This window comes from Mastigoproctus giganteus, chromosome 11, assembly GCF_048544385.1.
Source record: "Mastigoproctus giganteus isolate SK-2022 chromosome 11, ASM4854438v1, whole genome shotgun sequence".
Lineage (NCBI taxonomy): Eukaryota > Metazoa > Arthropoda > Arachnida > Uropygi > Thelyphonidae > Mastigoproctus > Mastigoproctus giganteus.
Window position 1 is genome coordinate 169,890,084 of NC_143585.1, and position 22,704 is coordinate 169,912,787.

General features: G+C 39.7%; 1 protein-coding gene across 1 annotated transcript in view; it reads left to right on the forward strand.

Annotated features, from left to right (window-relative positions):
- Positions 1-12,842: 12,842 nt before the first annotated feature.
- Positions 12,843-22,704, forward strand: part of LOC150078570 (uncharacterized) — an 83,260-nt gene continuing 73,398 nt past the window's right edge. Inside the window, exon 1 of the mRNA XM_090385054.1 lies at positions 12,843-13,090. Within this exon, the coding sequence (XP_090241180.1) occupies positions 12,865-13,090 (226 nt within the window). The 5' untranslated portion in view covers positions 12,843-12,864. The remainder of the gene's footprint in view (positions 13,091-22,704) is intronic.

Genomic DNA, 22,704 nt, shown 5'->3' on the forward strand with positions numbered 1-22,704 from the left:
CCTTTAGTTGTAGTGATGTCTGGAAGAGCTTGTGTGATCGCTGATTTTAGATGTATGTGTTGCTGCTTTGCATTAATGGTTTTAATGGGCAAATCTTCTGATCCTTTCCATTCAAGGCTTGGTGTCAGGAGGTCGCCTATGGTTCTTTTTCCTGCCCAGTTCCACGTAGGGAAGAAGAGAATATCATCATTTGCAGGGTCTATTATTCTTTTATTGCAGAAGAGCGGTTCTGAAAGTATTCCGGGAAATGATGTTCTCTCAAGATTATGGTGAAGGTTTAGCTTTTTCCAGCGGTATAGTGCGTCTTTATAAAACGGCGGTAGTTTGAGTGGTACTGGTGCCATGTCCATTCTCAATATTGTTGAAAGGGATAGTCTTCTAGTGGCTGTTGCTAGTAGTTTATCCGTAGTGTTGGAATGTGCGTATTTTGTTTGCAGCGTCTTAAGAAGAAAGGTGATCCGGAATGCTGTGATTTTGTCGTCAAAAGAGACCAACCCTTGACCCCCGTGAGTAAGTGGTTGGCTAAGTTTGGAGTAGGACATCCAGTTGGTTTTGTTCCAAAGGAAGCTTCAGACAGATGCCTGGATTTGATGGAGGAAGTCAGCAGGTGGAGTGAGAATTTTGAAGGTGTGCCAGAGAACGCTTGCCGCCATATGATTGACCACAAGCACTCTCCCTCTCAGCGAAGATGTGGCGCACACGCTTCTCCATCTCCCGAGTACTTTGTTGAAACTACTCAGCAATTCGGGCCAGTTCTTCTGGGAGAAAAGGAGGGTATTGCTGAAGTACACACCTAGGTATTTCTGTCCCTCGCTGGACCATGTGCCTTGGATGGGGGAGTGGGTTCTAGTTTTCCAGTTGCCAGCCCACAGGCCGCTGGTCTTACAGTGGTTGAGTTTTGCGCCTGATGCTTGAGCATGAAGATCATGAGCCTTTTGAATGACTTCAAATTCACTCTCGTGTCGTATTGCAATTGTGACGTCATCTGCGTATGCTGAATAGGTTATATTTAGGTGGGGTTCTGGTAGCAGCGTTCGTCGGGATTGTATACTGGAGGCAAAATTATTAAGGAATGGTTCTATGGCAATTGCATAGAGTTGTCCAGAGAGTGGGCAGCCCTGTTTTATTCCTCCGGAATACGGAAAGTGGCAGGTGAGCTGGTTGTTGAGTTTCAGGCAGAATTTGGCTTCCTTGTATAGCAGATGGATTGTTCCGATGATGTAAGGTCCATATCCAAAGGCTTTCAAGGTTTGAAATAGGTAGCTGTGTTCTACGCTGTCGAATGCCTTTTTCTGGTCAAGGCTAATTAGTGCTAGGAATTCTCTTTGGCTGTTTGCAGTGGAGAGGAGGTCTCGGATCAGATGTAGATTGTCGTGAATCGATCTTCCAGGTACAGAGCATGTTTGTTGGTGATCGATGATATCAGGGAGAGTGGCTTTTAATCTATTGGCGATGGCTTTGGAAATGATTTTACAGTCCGTATTCATTAAGGAAATCGGGCGCCAGTTTTGTAAATTGGTGCGATCTCCTTTCTTGGGAATCAGTCGAGCGACAGAGGTGGTGACCAAAGCTAGTAGTCCATGGAACTGAGCTTCTTCAAGCATTTCAAAGAGTAGCACTCCGAGTTGATCCCAAAACGTTTGGAAGAATTCAGAAGTCAGTCCGTCCAGACCTGGTGATTTATTTTTGAAAAGGGCTTTGCATTCTGCTGTTAGTTCTTGTAGGGTGATTTGTTTCTCCATACTGCATTGGGCCGTATGGGAGATTTTTTTAAGTCCTGAAAGGATTTCCTCCGTTGCCTTTGTAGAGGTTTATTGAGAACTGTAAATTTCTCTATAAAATCTTGTTACTTCAGAGAAGATTTCCTCTGGGTCTTCAGTGATGTGTCTGTTTTTCAGCTGAATGGCAGTGATGGTGGTTGATTTCTGATGTCTGCTTTCTAATGAGAAAAAGTATTTGGTCGGGGCATCAGATAGATTTATGTGGGTGTATCTTGATCTGAGCAGGGCGCCTTTTGCAGAGTGTTCTAAGTGGGTTTGTATGGCTTGTAGTGTTGACTGATAGGTCTGACTATCAGATGGGAGATTTTTCAGCCTTTGCTCAAGTTGATAGAGGTTATTACGCTTTTGTTGACTTTTCTGATGGCTGTAGGTTTGCGAGAATGATTTCAGTTTATTTTAAATCTAGACCACCACGTGTTCATGGGCTCCAATCTGTCTTTGGATTGGGCAAGGTTGGATATCAGGTCTTGCAGCTTAGAAATGTATTCCTTGTCTTGAAGAAGGCTATTGTTGAACATCCAATAAGCACCTCCACTTTTGTAGTGATTGGGTGAGAAAGAGAGCTGTAATTTGATAAAGGAGTGATCTGAGATATAAGATGGCAAATGTATGATGCTTCTGACCAGGGGCATGGTGTGTTTTGGGATGTAGTATCTGTCCAGTCGGGCTTGGTAAGGTAGTCTTTCAGATGCTGTATTTGCTGATCTCCAGGTGTAGGACTTTTCTTCTGGGTGCTGGTGTCTAAATACGTCGACCAGTTCATTGTTGTTTATCAAGGCCTGCAGGTTATTGATTAATGTTGTGCTGTGCTCAGTGCATCGTGCTCTGTCCATTTTTGGATCACGAGTGCAGTTGAAGTCGCCAGCAAGAATGATGTGTTCTTGATCTATAGTACAGATGTGGCTTTGTATGAATTTGGTTATTTGAATAGCAAGTCTGTCTTGCTGTGGCATGTAGATGTTAAAAAGGTGCAGGGTTTTCTTCTGGGGTGTATCCAGGTGGGCGTAAATTGCGTAGCCAGCGATCTCTGCTATCACATTGAGCTTGCAGGCGGACTTTTGATGAAGGCCGACACTCACTCCTGCCACATGATGTTGTTGTGTTGGAGAATGATGAAATACATATGACCAATCTGTCCATTTCAAGGATGGCCTTGTGTCTGTTTTAATATTTGTTTCTTGTAGGAAGAGTATGTCGGCATGGTGTCGTTGGACCTGGTGAAGGATCAGCTTATTGCGCAATGCAGAGGAGCATCCTCTTGCATTAAGTGATAGCATGCTAAGAGTCAGCATTATCTGCAGGAATAAAGATAAGGGTTTTGCAAGTTTTGGGGCGGTTAACATCCTGATTGATGATATAGTGACATAGTGACATAGTGTTTTTTGACAAGCGGCACCGGTGCTTTCGCACAACTCCGCATTTGAATCTCTTGTGAAGTAAGACAGTACAGTACTGTCAAGGCCAGATATCATATGTTAGTGTATGTTCATGTTTGCTTAGTGCGGGTTATGTTGTTCATCTGGCCGCTTAGCCTAGGGTCTGTGGAACACCACAGACTGCTAGTTATCGTCACTGGCACTGGGAGCCGGACCAGGTATGTGGAAAGAGAACTCTGGCTGGCCGACCCTGGGGTTAGCCTGAGCTTCCCAGGGAGGGCCGAAAAAAAAAAAAATAAAATAAAAATAATAATAATAAAAAAAAATAAAATAAATAAAAAATAAATAAATAAATAAATAAAAATAAATAATATAAAATAAAAAAAAAATAATAATAATAAAAAAAAATAAAATAAAAAAAAAATAAAAAATTAAAAAATAATAAAAATAAAAAAAAATAATAAAAAAATAATAATAAAATATATATATAAAATAAAAAAAAATAAAAATAAAAAAATAATATAAAAAAATAATAAAAAAAATAAAAAATAAAATATAAAAAAAATAAAAATAAATAAATATAAAAAAAAATATAAAAAAAATAAAATAAAATAAATAAAAATAAAAAATTAATAAATAAATAAAAAAAAATATATATATATTTTTTTTGAAATAGGAGAAGGGGTGAGAGATTGAGGAGAAGAAAGAAGGTAAGCAGAAGAGAGAGGGTGAGGTAGGGTGGGCTCCCCCAGGGGAAGAAGAGAAAAGGTTGTGAGGTCAAGTGACCCACAAAGTCAGATTGCCTAATAGCATGATCCTGCATTTGATAAGTCAAATGCCAGTCCCACTCCCAGAGGAGTATTTATATGAGTTTCTGCACAAGTAGGAAAATCAGTTATTGTCATACACCTTGAAGAGAAGAGGTGCCAGCAAGTGAGTGGGTCCCACGATGGGCAAGGGGCCCAGTGTCAAGCAATTTAATCTTCTTCATCCAAGGGTGACTTGTAGGCAATGAGCAGTGTCCCACACTGGGACTTGGATAATCTTCTCTTAGGGGATGAGAGGAGGCACATGGATTCATGAAGCTCAAGGATTGCTTGGAGTTCTTGTGGCTATTGTAGAAAAGTCCTTTTTGGGTTCCTGATTGATGATATTGCTGTTCAAGCCCGTTAATCAAGTAGTACAGGCGTTTGGATCTATTCACATCTGCTCTGTCTTTCTTTCCTTTTAGTTTGGAACGCAGACCCGTAAGTTGTGAGATCAGCTCGGGTATGTTAGAGGTGAACTTCAGAGCTGTCACCAGCTTCTGTGAGGAGCCGTGTACTTCCCGTAGAAAGGATCGTAGTTTCTCCACAGTTAAAGGACCTTTAGTGTAGGGAAACTCGTTTTCCTCGTCTTCTGAAGCACTTGAATCGTGAGAATCACAGTTGGTCTCTTGTTCAGTGCCCAGAAATTCGGGTTCTTCTTCATTTGGATCGTGAATGGTTTGTAGCTGTTTATTTATTTCCATACTTGGTGGTATGATGGACTTATTTGAGATCTCACCGTTTATCTTCTGTGGTGTTCTGTATTTATTTTCGTCGCCCCTGTTGTTTTTGTTAGCGGTTTGCTCTTTTCCTGCCGCCGTGTGTGTTGTCTTCTTCTGTTGTGTGGCTTTGGACGTGGTCTGCCTTGGGGGTTGATTCCGAGATAAAACTCTTGTTTCGGTTGGTCGGTCTCCTGAAGAGATTGCGTCCTGGTCTTCTGTGGTCTTTGAATTTTCTTTTTCTGAAGAGTTTGTTGTGGGAAGCATCTCAGACTGTTTGACAGTTTCTTCAGCATCCCCATTATCTCCAACAGTCAGCTCGCTTTGTGCATCTGGCCTGACCCAGGTTGGTGCCGCCTGCTATCTCTATAGTGACATCAGATGTAATATTCATGAAAGAAACCACTATGCCTTTTTTTAAGTAATAACAAAGGGCCCGATACACAATGTACAAGTCTAGAGGCAAATACCCGGCCAAAACCTGCATAGCATTCGTTGAGACTGTTCTGCACAAATTAGAAATAACATAAAGCATTGAGCGCTGAATCGATAACAATTTCTGTTTAAATTTAAAGTTAATAACTCTGAAGTACCATGCTGATGCTCCGTACGCAAGTATGGGTAAGAAGACTGCCTTGTAGTATAAATTTAAAACTTTCCTTTTCAACCACCAATCTGACCTAGTTAATCGAATTATTGCTGCACTAAATTTTTTAATTTTTTCGTGTAAGTAATTTAAATGTGGGAAAAACGATAATCTATCATCATTTCTTATACCTAGATATTTCACCTCAGATACTAGGGGAATCTGCCTCCCCTTAATTAATGCTTTTGGCGGTCGCGCATAATTTAGTTTCCCCTTAAGAAGCATCATAACAGTTTTAGTTGTAGATATCAATAGTTTATGCAGATCAGCCCATGACACTAGATACCACTGTGCTACATGCGCAGACCGAATGAGGTAGGTATCACATTCTTCTGCCCAGTTAACAAGCGCTGCACCATTAGGATCATTCTTTCTATATCGCCATTGTGCATGATGACTGTTGAAGTCACAAAGCTAGACAGTTCGACGAGGGTGCGGCTGGAGAATGTGTGGTAGAGATAGCTTATCGGGGAGTTTATAGATGTTATTCACAGTTAATTCTCCTAATTTAATAATTACTTCCTGGATGTTATTGGCGATGGAAGCAGAGAACAAGTACACATTTTCGATTTTTGCCCATACATATGTTACAACACCATAGGCCTGATGGTGAAAAAAGGCAAACTGCAGCCATTATCGACCCACTGTAGGATGCCAGCCTCCTCAACAATTCATGCTGAGGGAAATGGACCATAATCTGCCACGCTGGTTCTGTGCGGGTTGGCAGATTGACAGTATTTAGCAGTCAGGGAACTTGAACCCCAGTCTACTCAAAGAGTGTGTGCTACTGCACTCCCACTCCTGACCACTCGGCTACGTAGGCCGTGTTGGCCTGATGGTACGTTGCCCCCCCCCCCCCCATTAAATCGTAGTTTAATCCGTGTGGCTTTCCTGAATAGTGATCACGTCAATATCGTTATCTCTTAATATTTATCATTAAAACCGGTATTTAGTTCTACTAATGCCTTGTGGCAAATTCGAATACGAGGTCCGAATTATCTAGTCAATTGGATCTGAAAAAAAGCCTTTACTATCACTAGTCGTCATCACAGAAAGAAACTCATGTGTATGTAGCCAGCAGATCACTAGAATTATTTGGCAGAGTGAAAAAAAATTATGGAAGTCCTAAAGTCTTGAAACTTTATTAGACAGTTGGACAGACAACTTGACTAGTCGAACCCGCTAATTTTCGTAAAGTCGGATAAATGCTACCAATTTATTGTGATTTTTCCTTGTCGTGGATATGCGTTCTCATTACGGATTTAAAATAAACTTTGTGGGTTTTTCCAAAATGAATAGTATAGGCAATTTTAAGAATATTAAATTTTAGAAATATTATATTTAAGGCAGAAGAATTTTCTTGCTTGGGGTTTTCTTCATTAACGGCTGGATCCGGTGAGATGTAATTCGAAAGGTGTGCAAACAGCGCATATCTAATAGGCGTACGAAGCAAAACTTTTGTTCAGTGTAATGATGTGGGATTTACTTAAAGATATAATTACCATCAGGTGTAAAGGAAAGGGTTTTTGCTTCCGTAAAGGTGACTACAGTGCTCTCAGACAGTTTTCAAATTCTGTACAGTGGGATCAACTGATGATGTTACCAACAGAAAATTCTAAGTGGGAAGCATTCAAGGAATTAATCGCGGAAGCTACTAAAAGTTTCATACTTCTTAAGAAATATATTTCAAGGTTTACGCCTAAATAGTTGTCAAATGAACTAATGACACTCGTAGCAGGGAAGAAAATGAAAAGGCAGGGCGAAGGCAGATTACGAGAAACCTTTGGCAAAGGATGCTAAGAAACACAGCAAAGGATTTCTTTACTTATATAAACTCTAAAAGGAAGGGGATGAATCTGATTGATCCACTTGATATCGATGGTTCGACTGTTGATGATCCTGCTCAGAGAGCAAACAAACTGAATGAGTATTTTGCATCTACATTCACACATGAGCAGTTATTAAGGTTTGAAAATTCCAGAAGGTTAACAGATTGTAGCAGGGCGCTTAAAGATTTGGTAATAACTGAGAACAAAGTGGAGGAGAAATTGTTGAAATTAAACATAAGAAAGGCACCTGGGGTGGATGGGATCTATCCAGTTATATTAGGGAGGTGGCAAAGGTAGTAAGTAAACTCTTAGCCATAAGTATCAGAGCATCCTTGGATTCATTGGAGGTCCCCACGGACTGGAGATGTGCAAATGTATCCCCAATTCACAAAGGGGGAGCGAAGGGTGACACGAGTAATTCCAGACCAGCTAGTTTAACTTCTGTTTCGGGTAAAATAATGGAGTCACTGATTAAAGAAGGATTGCAGGATCATCTAGACAAGACTGCAGCAATAATTCAAACACAGCATGGGTTTGTTAAGGGAAAGTCTTGTCTGACAAATTTGATTGGGTATTATGATGTGGTTACAAAGGAACTGGATGCAATAACAATTTTGATATCATAAACTTGGATTTCAAGAAAAGCTTTTGACACTGTTGCGCATGGAAGACTACTGTACAAATTGGAGCAGAATGGTATTAAGGGTAAGTTGCTACTATGCATAAAAGGATGGTCGAGTGGGAGAAGACAGAGGGTGGTAATGAATGGCTGCTGCTCTTTGTGGACTTACGTTATTAGTGGAGTCCCACAGTGTTCGGTGTTGGGTCCGCTGTTGTTTTGTTTATTTATCAAAGATATTGATGACGGTATATCAGGCTTAGTGTCAAAGTTTGTAGATGATACAAAGGTTGGCAGGGTTGTTAATGACAGTAATGGCAGTGTGTTACTGCAAACGGATCTAGAAAATTTGGGCTGAGAAGTGTCAACTGAATTTCAACATTGACAAATGCAAAGTACTGCATATGATTTGAAGTAACCGTAGAGAAACGTGCCAACTGTGTGGTACTACACTTAAAGAGGCAGAAAATAATAAAGTTTTGGGAGTAATTGTGCAATCACACATGAAGTTTTCTGAGCAAAGCAGCAGGCTGCTAGGGAAGGTCATGGGGTTTTGTCAATGATATATAGGAATTTTACTACCAGGGAAAAGGAGGTGATTGTCCCTCTGTGTAAGGCAATGGTCAGGCCACGCGTTGAGTACTGTGTACACGTCTGGAGGCCTCATTTTAGGAAGGGAGTAGATTTCTTTGTGCGTGTACAAAGAATGGCAACAAGATTAGTTATGGGAATGAAGGGATCCTGTTACCAAGAGAGACTTAAGTTCTGCAAATGGGAGCGGCTGGAGACTAGACACCTGCGAGGTGATCTGATTGAGGTGCACTGCTTCTATTGGAATGAGCAAAAACAAGATGCAGGATATTTCCGAGACTGCTGGGATTCATTGCGGTACAAGTAAACACATGGGTTGTGTTAGGGTAGCTAAAAATAGGAACAGGTGTATGTATACTTGCATGTACACCAATCCTAGGAGTTTGGTGAATAAATTTGAGGTATTGCTCAAAACATCAAATGTAGATATATTGGTGGGACATCAGAGACGTGGTGTCATACAGATATAAGGATTGCAGAACTGGAATTTGCGGAACTCAATGTGTACAGAAAGGGTAGACAGCATAGGAAGGGAGGAGGGATTATGCTATTAGTTAAGAAACGCATAAAATCCAACGAAGTGAAGCCAGTCGACATAGCTGGATAGTGTAGTGCCGAGTCAGTTTGGCGTGACATAAGATCAAAATTGAGAGTAGAAGTGTTCGGTAGGCCTAATGACTCTGATGAGTATAATAAGAAATTGTACAGGGAAATAGAGTAGGCCAGAAATCAGAGAGTCTTATAATGGGGGATTTTAATTTTCCTGATATTGATTGGAATATGTGGGTTGGTCACTCACACACTAGCAAGGCTTTTGTGGAATTATTGGATGATTGTTTCTTCAGGAGCATGTTCGTGAGGAAACTAGTGGGAGTAATACTCTTGATCTGATTATCAGTAGTGATTCTTCATGCATTAAAAATCTGCATTAAAAGGAACCACGAGGTGGCAATGATCATAGTGTGCTGAAGTGGGATTTACACAAAGAGGTAACTACCATCAGGTGTTAAGGAAAGGGTTTTTGCTTTCGTAAAGGGGACTACGATTGTCTGAGACAGTATTTAAATTCTATACAGTGGGACAAACTGATGATGTTACCAACAGCAAATTCAAAATGGGAAGAATTCAAAGACTTATCTTGGAAGCTACTAGGCTTTACATACCAACTAAGAAATATTATTCATGGTTTAGGCCGAAATGGATGTCAATTGAACTAATGAGACATATGGCAGAGAAGAAAAATGCATAGGATACATATAAGTTAACATATGACACAGAAGCCTATGATAGATATAAGCTGGCCTGTAACCAAGTCACAAAGTACGTTAGGCAGGCGAAAGCGGATTACGAGAAATCTTTGGCAAAGGATGCAAAGAAAAACAACAAAGAGTTCTTTACTTATGTAAACTCTAGAAGGAAGGGGATGAATCAGATTGGTCCACTTGATATCGATGGTTTAACTTTTGATGATCCTGCTTAGGCAGCTAGCAAACTAAATGAATAATTTGATCGACATTCACACATGAGGAGTTATTCAGCGAGGGGAATGCCAGTGGTGTATTCAACTCTGTAGTACGCTAGATAATCTTGTAATAACTGAGAGTAAAGTGGAGGAATTGTTGAAGATAAACATAAGAAAGGCACCTGGGGTGAATAGGATCTATCCAGTTATATTAAAGGAGGCAGAAAGGAAGTAACAAACCCTTAGCCATAATTTTGAGATCTTCCTTGGGCTCAGGGGTAGTATCCATAGACTGGAGATGTGCAAATGTGACCCCAATTCACAAAGGAGGATCAAAGGTTGACACAAATAATTATAGACCTGTGAGTTTAACTTCTGTTCCAGGAAAATTAATGGAGGCACTGGTTAAAGAAGCACTACAAGATCATCTAGACAAGACTTCAGTTATAGCTCGGAAACAGCATGGTTTTGTTAAGGGAAAGTCTTCCCTGACCAATTTGATTGGATACTATGATGCAGTCACAAAAGAACTGGATGCACGAAATAACTTTGATATTATATATTTGGATCATAAAAAGGCTTTTGATACTGTTGCACATGAAAGACTTCTGCCCAAATTGGAGCAGTGTGGCATTGGAGGCAAATTGCAGCTATGGATAAAGGAGTAGTTGAGGAGGAGAAGACAGAGAGTGGTAATCAATGGACACTGCTCGTCGTGGACTAATGTTATTAGTGGAGTCCCTCAGGGTTCAGTGTTGGGTTCCTTATTGTTTTCTGTATTTATAAATGATATTGATAATGGTATATCAAGCTTAATGGCCAAGTTTGCAGACAATACAAAGGTTAGCAGCGTTGTTAAAGACACTACTGACGGTATGCTGCTGCAACAGGATCTGGAAAGGTTGAGCAGATGGGCTGAGAGGTGTCAAATGAAGTTTAACGTTGACAAATGTAAAGTATTACATTTGGGAAACAGCAACCCCAGAACAACGTATCGACTCTGTGGTATTACACTGACAGTTGTAGAGAATGAATAGGACCTGGGATTAATTGTGCAGGCAGATATGAAATTCTCTGATCAGTGCAGTCTCAAGTGTAGCTCATTTTGTCTTGTCAATGATATACAGGAATCTTTCTAGGAGGAATAAGGAGGTGATTATTCCCATGTATAAGGCAATTGTTAGGACACACCTTGAGTACTGTATACAGGTCTGGAGGCCTCATTTTAAGTAGGATGTAGAGCTACTGGAACGAGTACAGAGAAGGGCAACAAGATTAGTGAATGGAACAAAGGGTTGCTTTTACGAAGAAAGGCTTAATTTTTGTAAATTAGTGTCTGGAGACTAGGCACCGGCGAGGTGTTATGAAATAGGTGTATAAAGCCTTGAATGGTTTCAGCATGCTCAATGCATTTGGGATTCTTCTTCTTGCTCAGAATAATCACCTGAGAGGGCATAAATTTTGATTGAGGAAAGACAGATGTGGGATAGGTGTGCTGAAATTTGCATTTAGCCAGCGGGTAGTTTGTTGGTTGAAAAGACTTCCAACCGTTGTTGTGGAAGTTGATGGCCTAAACAAATTTAAGGCTCAGCTGGACAGGTATATCGAAAGAAAGAAGGGGTGAAATGGAAGTGTTTTTTTTTTTTTTTTTTTGGCTCATGCTGCATAAGCTTGCTTTCTTGCATCATATGCCTCTACTAAAGCTAATGCTAATGCTAATACTATAAGGCCTTGAATGTGGTGAGCACGCCGAATTCTGATGGGATTCTTCCAATTGTTTAGATTACGAACCAAAGGGGGTATAAATTCAAATTGAGGAAGGACAGATGTAGAATAGATGTGCAAAAATTTGCCTTTAGCCAGCGGGTGGTTAATTGCTAGAACAAACTTTACTCTGTCGTTGTGGAAGTTCATTGTTTAAATAATTTTAAGGAGGAACTGGACAAACATTTAGAGGAAATGTTTGTAAATTATTATTTGTATTTTTATTTTTTTTTTGGCTGATGCTGCATAGGCTCATACACTTCATTTCTTACATCACATGCCACTACTACTAGCCTTGCATGGGGAGTTATTATAAGTATAACGGTTGATGAAGTCCTGAAGCGTGATGGGGGTTTTTCTTTAATACAATCTTCAAAGGAGGGTGAATACGTGTTGTAGGCTGTCTTTTATAGCCCGGGCACGTTCAATGGTCGTATTTCAAAAGCGTGGTGGGGATATTTGGGTAGAGGTGAAAAGAGGAGAAGTAGGAAGGAAGAAAATTTTTCCCACTCTATCATATTGCACTTATAGTTTGAGCTTTTGAAAATTGTAGATTTTGAACAGCCTTACAATTTTTTTTGCGAAAAAAAAGGAAGCAAGAAGGAAAGGAAAAGAAATGTTTCACTCAGAAATCCGAGTGCGTGACTACCCGTCCCCGTTAGTAGAGGTCCTGGATTCGGAGGGGGCGGGTGTTATGTTCCGTTATTAAAGTTGATCTTATAGGATATTTGTTTTAGGTCCCGGATTATTATTTCTTCAGAGATTATTATTGGTCTATGTATGTTTATTGATCTCATTGCTAGTTTCTCACTGGTTTCTAACCTAAATTTTGTGCGTTGTTTGCCTATTATTATAGTGTTTTCAAAGGAAGTTAGTTTTTAAAGATTGGTAGCTCACCAGCTTTGTCTAGGTGGTGAGCTACCAATTCAGAACTATTATTTTTTTCCGTTCGGTCGATTTTTACTTTATTATTTTCGGCTACTTTTGACTTGGATTATTTGCCGCTACTTTTGACTTGGATTATTTGCCGCTACTTTTGACTTGGATTATTTGCCGCTACTTTTGACTTGGATTATTTGCCGCTACTTTTGACTTGGATTATTTGCCGCTACTTTTGACTTGGATTATTTGCCGCTACTTTTGACTTGATTATTTGGCTGACAGATTGTACTAGTTCCTTTATCGTTATGCAGGGTTCGCCGCGCGAGGCTAACTAGCTTTTTACCCCTGGTGAGAGAAACATGCTTATTTGAAGAGCAAGTGTATTTGGTATGGCGCTGAATTTGAGTTTTGATAAGTCGCTTGCTTGTATACGTCAGAAGTTAAAACAGTTACAGTATCCATATCTTGGGAATGGAAGTGATCACTGGCTTGAGGAAATATTATTCTCACCTGGCGAAAACAGAGCTTTGCTGTTATACTGGCTATTGTGTTATGTTAAAGATAATATTAACGTTAGTCATCTTAACTATTCACAACTATTCGAAAATGCTAAAAGTAAGTATTACTAATAAAATAAACGCAACAAGGCGGAATAAGTTACGGATTGGTAATATTTATACTATAAAGATAGCAGTGATACTATAAAGTCACCATATATTTATCCGTAATGGAAAAAAACTACGAAAGTATAAATGGCGTTGATTTATTTGTATCTCATGGGTTGGTGTGATTGCAACACCGGGGTTGCTACACGCCGACCGAGGATAGGCCAACTAGCCTTGAAACGGTATCGCCTGGGTGGCGGTCTCCTCCGAGAATAAGTGACAATAGTCTTCTCCGCTATCCTCAAAAACATGGTGCACCTTCGGACTGCCATGGTCTTGGGGTGTTTATTCCCCCTCTTCCAGCTGTTTTAAAATAGGAAAACGAGTTCCTGATTTTAAAACAGCGGCAAGGATGGGATAAACACCCTAACTAATGCTAACCATAGCAGGTTAGGCACGTGATTTTCAAAGGGGCACCGTGTTCTGGAGTTTTACCGTCTTCTCTATTGGTGAAGCGTTACTTATTCGAAGTAGTGCAATACAATACATTTATCGTTATCTAGGGTTTGCCGCGCAAGGCTAACTAGCTTAAGGTTTGAAAATGGCAGAAGGTTATCAAATTGTAGCAGGGTGCTTAATATTGTTCAAGGTTTTGGGCCTAAACGGTTATCAAATGAACTAATGAGCTCGTGACAGAACAAAAATGCATGGGTTGTATATAAATTATCAAGCGACTCAGAAGCCTATGGCAGGTATAAGCTAGTCTGTAATCAGGTCATAAAGGAGGTTAGGCAGGCGAAGGCAGATTACGAGAAATCTTTGGCAAAGGATGCTAAGAAAAACAGCAAGGATTTCTTTACTTATATAAACTCTAAAAGAAAGGGGATGAATCTCATTGGTCCACTTGATATCGATGGTTTTACTGTTGATGATCCTGCCCAGATAGCAAACAAACTGAATGAGTATTTTGCATCTACATTCACACAAGGAATTATTAAGGTTTGAAAATGGCAGAAGGTTATCAAATTGTAACAGGGTGCTTAATGATTTTGTAATAACTGAGAGCAGAGTGGAGGAGAAATTGTTGAAGTTAAACATAAGAAAGGTACCTGGGATATCTATCCAGTTTTGACACTGTTGTGCATGGAAGACGATTGTACAAAATGGTATTAAGGGCAAGTTGCTACAATGGATAAAAGGATGGTTGAGTGGGAGAAGACAGAGGGTGGTAATCAATGGGTGCTGCCCTTCGTGGATTAATGTTATTAGTGGAGACCCACAGGGTTCGGCGTTGGGTCCACTGTTGTTTTGTATATTATCAATGATATTGATGAAAGTATATCAGGCTTAGTGTCGAAGTTTGCAGATGATACAAAGGTTGGCAGGGTTGTTAATGACAGTGTGCTACTGCAACAGGATCTAGAAAATTTGGGCAGATAGGCTAAGAAGTGGCAACTGAAGTTTAACCTTGACAAATGCAAAGTACTGCATATGGGTAGAAGTAACCCCAGAGAAATGTAACAACTGTGTGGTACTACACTTAAGGTGGTAGAAAATGAAAAAGACCTGGGCGTAATTGTGCAGTCAGATATGAAGTTTTCTGAGCAATGCAGTCAGGCTGCCAGGGCAGGTCATGGGGTTTTATCAGTGATATATAGGAATTTTGCTAGCAGGGAAAAGGAGGTGATTGTCCCTCTGTATAAAGAAATGGTCAGGCTACACCTTGAGTACTGCGTACAGGTCTGGAGGCCTCGTTTTAGGAAGGATGTAGATTTGCTTGAGCGTGAAGGGCAACAAGATTGGTGAGGGGAATGAAGAGATTCTCTTACCAAGAGAGGCTTACCAAGGTGAGGGGAATGAAGAGATCCTCCTACCAAGAGAGTCCTGCAAATTGCAGTGGCTGGAGACTAGGCACCATCACGTGCCACTACTACATGGTAATTCGTTTTGAAGGAGTAGTCAGAATATGAGATAATTAAATCGATGCCATTTATACTACTTTCGTAGTATTTTTTCATTACGGATAAATATATGGTGATATTTCACTGGTATCTTTATAGTAGAAGTAAGTAAGGTGAATTAGGTGCAGCAGTCTTCCATGTGCAAGTTTCAAAGGCTTTTCTAAGATCCAAGTATATGATATCCAAGTTATTCTTTGCATCCAGTTCCTTTGTGACTACATCATAGTATCCAATCAAATTAGTCAGACAAGAATTACCCTTAACAAACCCATGCTGTGTCCGAGCTATAACTGAAGTCTTGTCTAGATGATCCTGCAATGCTTCTTTAACCAGTGCCTCCATTAATTTCCCTGGAACAGAAGTTAAAGTAACAGGTCTGTAATTACCTGTGTCTCTCCTTGATCCTCCTTTGTGGATTGGGGTCACATTTGCACAACTCCAGTCAATCGGTACTTTCCCTAAGTCCAGGGAAGCTCTCATAATTATGGCTAAGAGTTTGTTTACTTCCTTTGCTGCCTCCTTTAATATAATTGGATAGATTGCATCCACCCCAGTGTCTTTCTTGTGTTTATCTTCAACAATTTCTCCTCCACTTTACTCTCAGTTATTACAAGATTATCTAGCTTACTGCCAGAATTGAATACACCTCTGGCATTCCCCTCGCTGAATAATTCCTCATGTGTGAATGTGGATGCAAAATATTCATTTAGTTTGTTAGCTACCTGAGCAGGATCATCAACATTTGAACCATTGATATCAAGTGCATAAAGGTCTTCTAAACAAGCTTCCACCTTATGGTTTGCCAACTGCTTTTTGTAATTGGTTATCCAGTTTTCTCTCTGATCATTCATTGAGGGTATGGTAGACGGCTCTCTGTCTTCTAACTTCTCCATTAATGCCGGTGTCCCCCGAGGTTCAGTTCTTTCCCCCACTCTTTTCCTCTTGTATATCAATGACCTTCTTCCATTGACTGGAAATCCTATCCATAGTTTTTCTGATGATAGCACATTGCATTCCACTTTCCATTTTCAGAAACCTTGCCCTGCTCAATGAGCTTCAACTTCTCAAAAACCTGCTACGAATTCCTTAAATGCCGATCTTCAGATAATTCTTCAGTGGGGCAAAGACAACTTAGTTGATTTCAACCCTTCTAAAATTAAGTCTTATCTTATATCTCTCAAAAAGGATTCTTCTGCTCCTATGCTTATCTTTGGTGACACTCCGATTTCTAGGCAAAATGATATATCTCTTTTGGGGATTACCCTGACTTCTAATCTGTCTTGGCACAAGCACATTACAAATATTGCTTCCTCTGCATCTAAAAACCTTGTTTTTCTCTTTCGCTCTCGACATTACTTTTCATCCAAACAGTATAAATCACACTCTCTGTATAAATACTTCACTCTGTATAAATCACAAATCTCCCCTACCATGGAATATTGTTCCTACAACTGGGGTGGTGCCCCCAGAACCTCTCTCAGGCTTCTTGATTCCATTCAGAAGAGGGCAGTTAAGTTACTTAATGATTCGATTCATCTCTAACAGTCTCTCCACTTGCTGTCTCATAGACGTACTGTTTTTGCTGCATGCCTCTTCTACAGATACTTCCATGGGCACTGTTCTTCTGAATTGGTTTCTGTAATTTCCACTCTCTCTTTCAAAACAGTTCGAACATGTGCAGCCACCAGCCATTTACTGTCCAACTTCAAACTCACAGAACCAACTTTTCATCTCCCTCGTTTATATGAATCAACTGCTGTTTTCTTGAACAACCTTCCTTCATATGTATTTCCTGAAAATTACGGTGTACAGAAGTTAAAGTCCAATGTCAACAAATATCTTCTTTCGTCCTTTCAACCTCCAACCCAAGCACGGTACTAAGTACTATAGGTTCTAATACCTCTCGTGTTTGGGGTTTTCATAAAAAAAAAAAAAAAAATAGACCAATCTGATTCATCCCCTTCCTTCTAGAGTTTACATATGTAAAGAACTCTTTGCTGTTTTTCTTTGCATCTTCTGCCAAAGATTTCTCATAATCTGCCTTCGCCTGCCTAACTTCCTTTGTAACTTGGTTACAGACCAGCTTATATCTGTCAGAGGCTTCTGTGTCACATATTAATTTATATGTATCCTATGCATTTTCCTTCTCTGTCACATGTCTAGTTAGTTCATCTGACATCCATTTAGGCCTCAATCTTGAACAATATTTCTTTGTTGGTCTGAAAAGATTGTTGGTAGCACAAAGATTAATTCTTTGAATGCTTCCAATTTTGAATTTTCCGTTGGTAACATCATCTGTTGGTTCAACTGTATAGAATTTAAATACTGTCTCAGACCACTGTAAAGCAAAAACCCTTCCCTTAACCCCTGATGGTAGTTACCTCTTGAAGTAAATCCCATTTCAGCACACTGTGATCACTGCCACCTAGTGGTTCCTTTATCTGCAGATTCTTGATGCATGAAGAACCACTACTGATAATCAGATCAAGAGTATTACTCTCTAGTTGCCTCCCCAACATGCTGCTGTAGAAAACAATCATCCAATAAATCCACAAAAGCCTTGCTACTCTGTGGGAGTGACCAACCCACAAATTCCAGTCAATAACTGGGAAATTAAAATCCCCCATTTATAAGACACTCTAATTTACTGGTCCACTCTATTTCTCTGCACAATTGCTCATTATACTCATCAGATTCATTAGGCCTATAACAGACACCTACTCTCATTTTTCCTTTCTCAGTGCTTATGTCACACCAAACAGACTCAACATTGCATTGTCCACCAACATTAATTGGATGCACTTCCATAGATTGTATGTTTCTCAACTAACAGCATAACCCCTCCTCCCTTCCTGTCCTGTGTCTCCTTTTTGTACATATTGTACTCCCCAAATTCCAGTTCTGCACTGCTTAATGCTGTGTGACACCACATCTCTGATATCCCAACAATATCTGCCTTTGATGTCTTGACTAGCACTTCAAGCCCATCGAATGTATTAACTATGCTCCTAGCATTGGTGTACATGCAAGTATACATGCACCTGTTTCTACTATTATAAGAATAGAAACAGGTGCATGTATACCTGCATGTACACCAATGCTAGGAGTTTGGTAAATAAATTTGATGAATTTGAGGTATTGCTCAAAACATCAAAGGCAGATATTGTTGGGATATCAGAGACGTGGTGTCACACAGATATAAGTAATGCGGAACTGGAATTTGGGGAATACAATGTGTATAGAAAGGATAGACAGGACAGGAGGGGAGGAGGGGTTATGCTATTAATTAAGAAACACATAAAGTCCAAGGAAGTGAAGCCAGTCGACATCGATGGACAGGGCAGTGTCGAGTCAATTTGGTGTGACATAAGCATAGGGAAATCAAAATTGAGAGTAGGAGTGTGCTATAGGCCTAATGACTCTGATGAGTATAATAATATATTGTACAGGGAAATAGAGTGGGCCAGTAAATCAGAGAGTCTTATAATGGGGGATTTTAATTTCCCAGATATTGACTGGAATTTGTGGGTTGGTCACTCGCACACTAGCAAGGCTTTTGTGGATTTATTGGATGATTGTTTTCTACATCAGCATATTCGTGAGGCAACAAGAGGGAGCAATACTCTTGATCTGATTATCAGTAGTGATTCTTCATGCATTAAGAACCTGCAGATAAATGAACCACTAGGTGGCAGTGATCACAGTGTGTTGAAGTGGGATTTACTCAAGGAGGTAACTACCATCAGAGGTAAAGGGAAGGGTTTTTGTTTTCGTAAAGGCGACTACGATGGTCTGAGACAGTATTTAAATTCTATACAGTGGGACCAACTGATGATGTTACCAACAGCAAACTCAAAATGGGAAGCATTCAAGGAACTAATCTTGGAGGCTACCAGGCGTTACATACCAACTAAGAAATATTGTTCAAGGTTTGGGCCTAAATGGTTGTCAGATGAACTAATGAGACATGTGGCAGAGAAGAAAAATGCATGGGATACATACAAATTAATGGGTGACATGGAAGCCTATGATAGATATAAGTTGGTCTGTAACCAAGTCACAAAGGAGATTAGGCAGGCAAAGGCAGACTACGAAAAATCCTTGGCAAAGGATGCAAAGAAAAACAGAAAAGAGTTCTTTACATACTTGAACTCGAGAAGGAAAGGGATGAATCAGATTGGTCCACTGGATATTGATGGTTCAACAGTTGAGGATCCTGCTCAGGTGGCTAACAATCTAAACGAGTATTTTGCATCTACATTCACGCATGAGGAGTTATTCAGGAAGGAGAATGATGTAGGTAAAGTAAACATTGGCAGTGAGCTGGATGATTTTGTAATAACTGAGAGGAAAGTGGAGGAGAGATTGTTGAGGATAAACATAAAAAAGGCACCTGGGGTGGATGGGATCTATCCAGTTATATTAAAGGAGGCAGCAAAGGAAGTATGCAAACCCCTAGCCATAATTATGAGAGCTTCTTTGGACTCAGGGGAGGTACCCATAGACTGGAGATGTGCAAATGTAACCCCAATTCACAAAGGAGGATCAAAGGCTGACACAAGTAATTATAGACCTGTTAGTTTAACTTCTGTTCCAGGTAAATTAATGGAGGCACTGGTTAAAGAAGCACTGCGGGATCATCTAGACAAGAATTCAGTTATAGCTCAGACGCAGCATGGTTTTGTTAAGGGCAGGTCTTGCCTGACCAATTTGATTGGATACTATGATGCAGTCACAAAAGAACTGGATGCAGGGAATAACTTTGATATTATATATTTGGATCTTAGAAAGGCTTTTGATACTGTTGCACATGGAAGACTGCTGCACAAATTGGAGCAGTGTGGCATTGGAGGCAAATTGCTGCTATGGATAAGGGGATGGTTGAGTGGCAGAAGACAGAGAGTGGTAATCAATGGACACTGCTCAACGTGGACTAATGTTATTGGTGGAGTTCCTCAAGGTTCAGTGTTGGGTCCATTGTTGTTTTCGGTGTTTGTGAATGATATTGATGATGGGATATCAAGTTTAATGTCTAAGTTTGCAGATGATACAAAGGTTGGCAGGGTCATTAAGGACACTACTGACGCTATGCTGCTGCAACAGGATCTGGAAAGGTTGAACAGATGGGCTGAGAGGTGGCAAATGAAGTTTAACATTGACAAATGTAAAGTACTACATATGGGAAACAGTAACCCCAGAGCAATGTATCAACTCTGCGGTACTACACTGACAGTGGTGGAGAATGAAAAGGACCTGGGGGTAATTGTGCAGGCAGATATGAAGTTCTCTGAGCAGTGCAGACGAGCTGCAAGAGTAGCTCATGGTGTCTTGTCAATGATATACAGGAATTTTTCTAGCAGGGATAAGGAGGTGATTATTCCCTTGTATAAGGCAATGGTTAGGCCACATCTTGAGTACTGTATACAGGTCTGGAGGCCTCATTTCAAGAAGGATGTTGAACTGCTGGAACGGGTACAGAGAAGGGCAACAAGATTAGTAAATGGAACAAAGGGTTGCTCTTACGAAGAAAGGCTTAAATTTTGCAAATTACAGAGTCTGGAGACTAGGCACCGGCGAGGTGATCTGATAGAGGTGTATAAGGCTTTAAATGGTTTGAGCATGCTCAATGCCAATGGGATTCTTCATCTTTCTCAGAATAATCACCTCAGAGGGCATAAATTCAAATTGAGGAAGGACGGATGTCGGATAGATGTGCGGAAATTTGCCTTTGGCCAGCGGGTGGTTGGTTGGTGGAACCGACTTCCATCACTTGTTGTTGAAGTTGATAGCCTAAACAAATTTAAAGCTCAACTGGACAGGTATTTCGAACGAACGGAGGGGTGAAATGGGAGAGAGGGTTTTTTTTTTTTTTTTTTTTTTTTTTTTGGCTGATGCTGAATAAGCTTGCTTTCTTGCATCATATGCCTCTACTAATGCTAATGCTAATTAGTTACCCTAACACAGCCCATGTATTTACTTGTTCCACTATGACTCCCAGCAGTCCTGAAAATTCCTCTTGCCTTGCTTTCCAGGCTGCTGCTCAATTGCATTTCAGTAGAAGTAGTGCAAGAATCACTTTTACCTCTGCCAGCGGCTACTGTTAATCTATTAATCTGTGTATCCCCCAAAGTTAGCAGTTTTCCAACCCACCTAACTCTGCCTCGATAGCATCAGCAAATATTCTTACACTCTTTCTATTTAAGTGTATTCCATCCCTGTTGAAGCAGTCTCTCCTGTTAACAAGCACAGACCAAGCTGAGAAAAATTCTACTCCTTGAGCCTTGCACAATCTCTCCAGGGCAGAATTGATCGACAAGGTTCTCATCATATACTCCCTCCTATCATGTCTGGTCAGAATTGCAGACACTTTCAAATTCAACCCTAGCTCACGGCTTTTTTTCAGCATTGTCTTGTACTTGTTAAGTAATTCTGTCGGGCTCCTACTCTTAATATCATTAGTGCCAACGTGTACAACAATATCACCCTTTGTGCCCTTAAAGGATGATATCTGCCCTACAACGTCATCAACCTTTGCCCCTGGCAGACATACCCTGGTGTTTATTGTGGTGCCAGCCTATATGATAGCTATGTATTATTATAATAATAATATAATAATAACTAGGTATTATTAATATTATTATTGACTGTATTACAGTAATTTGACTTGACTGTATTACAGTAACCGAAGTAAAGAGAAATAAAGAACAGTTCACTGTTCTCTTGGTGGAGCTTATAGCACGGATGATGGCATCAGTAGTCTATCCTACAAACTTACCTTCTTTTAAAATAATCCCTATATATAAAAAGGGACCACCTGATGACTTTTGTAATTATAGACCAATAACAATACAGTCAGTTATAAATAAGATAATAGAAAATTATATATTTACCCATATAAGTAAATATCTACATCAATATGGACTGTTAAATAACTCTATTCTCATATCAGAAGGGTAAGATCACACAGACTTTGAGAGTTTAGTAGACTCTTTTAACTTACATTTGAACAACAATAATTTCATAATGATCTTATTTATAGATTTGACCAAAGCATATGACTTAATTTATATCTCAATCTTGAAACAGAAATTACTGAAATATGGTATAAAGAGAACAGTCAATCAACTCTTAACATCTTATTTAACCAAAATAAAACTAACAGTACAAGTAGAGAATACAAAGGGAAAATCATATAATGTAAAGAGAGGAGTACCTCAGGGCACTCATGCAGGGCCAATCACGTTCTACATCTATATAAATGACATATTCAAAGAAATAAAGAACTCCTTTTTAAAAATTTATGCAGATGATATAATCTTATATACAATTGGAAAGAACCTGACAAAAATGGCAAAATATTTACAGCAGGATGTAATAAATTTACAAAATTGGTTGCATGACAATAAATTAGCACTCAGCTTTGAAAAAACAATTTTTGGTAATTAGACTTCCTCATCAAACCCTGGACATTCATTCCTCTATTAAATTACACGAACATAAATGCCTACATGTTCAGGATTTCCAGAATTGCAAATGGCTAACAGTGGAAGAAGTTTCAAATCACTGTTACCTTGGGTTATGGATTGACTATAGTCTAAGTTAGGCAATGCATATAACAAACTTGTACAAAAAAATGAGATTTTACGTTTACTTTTTTTATTAC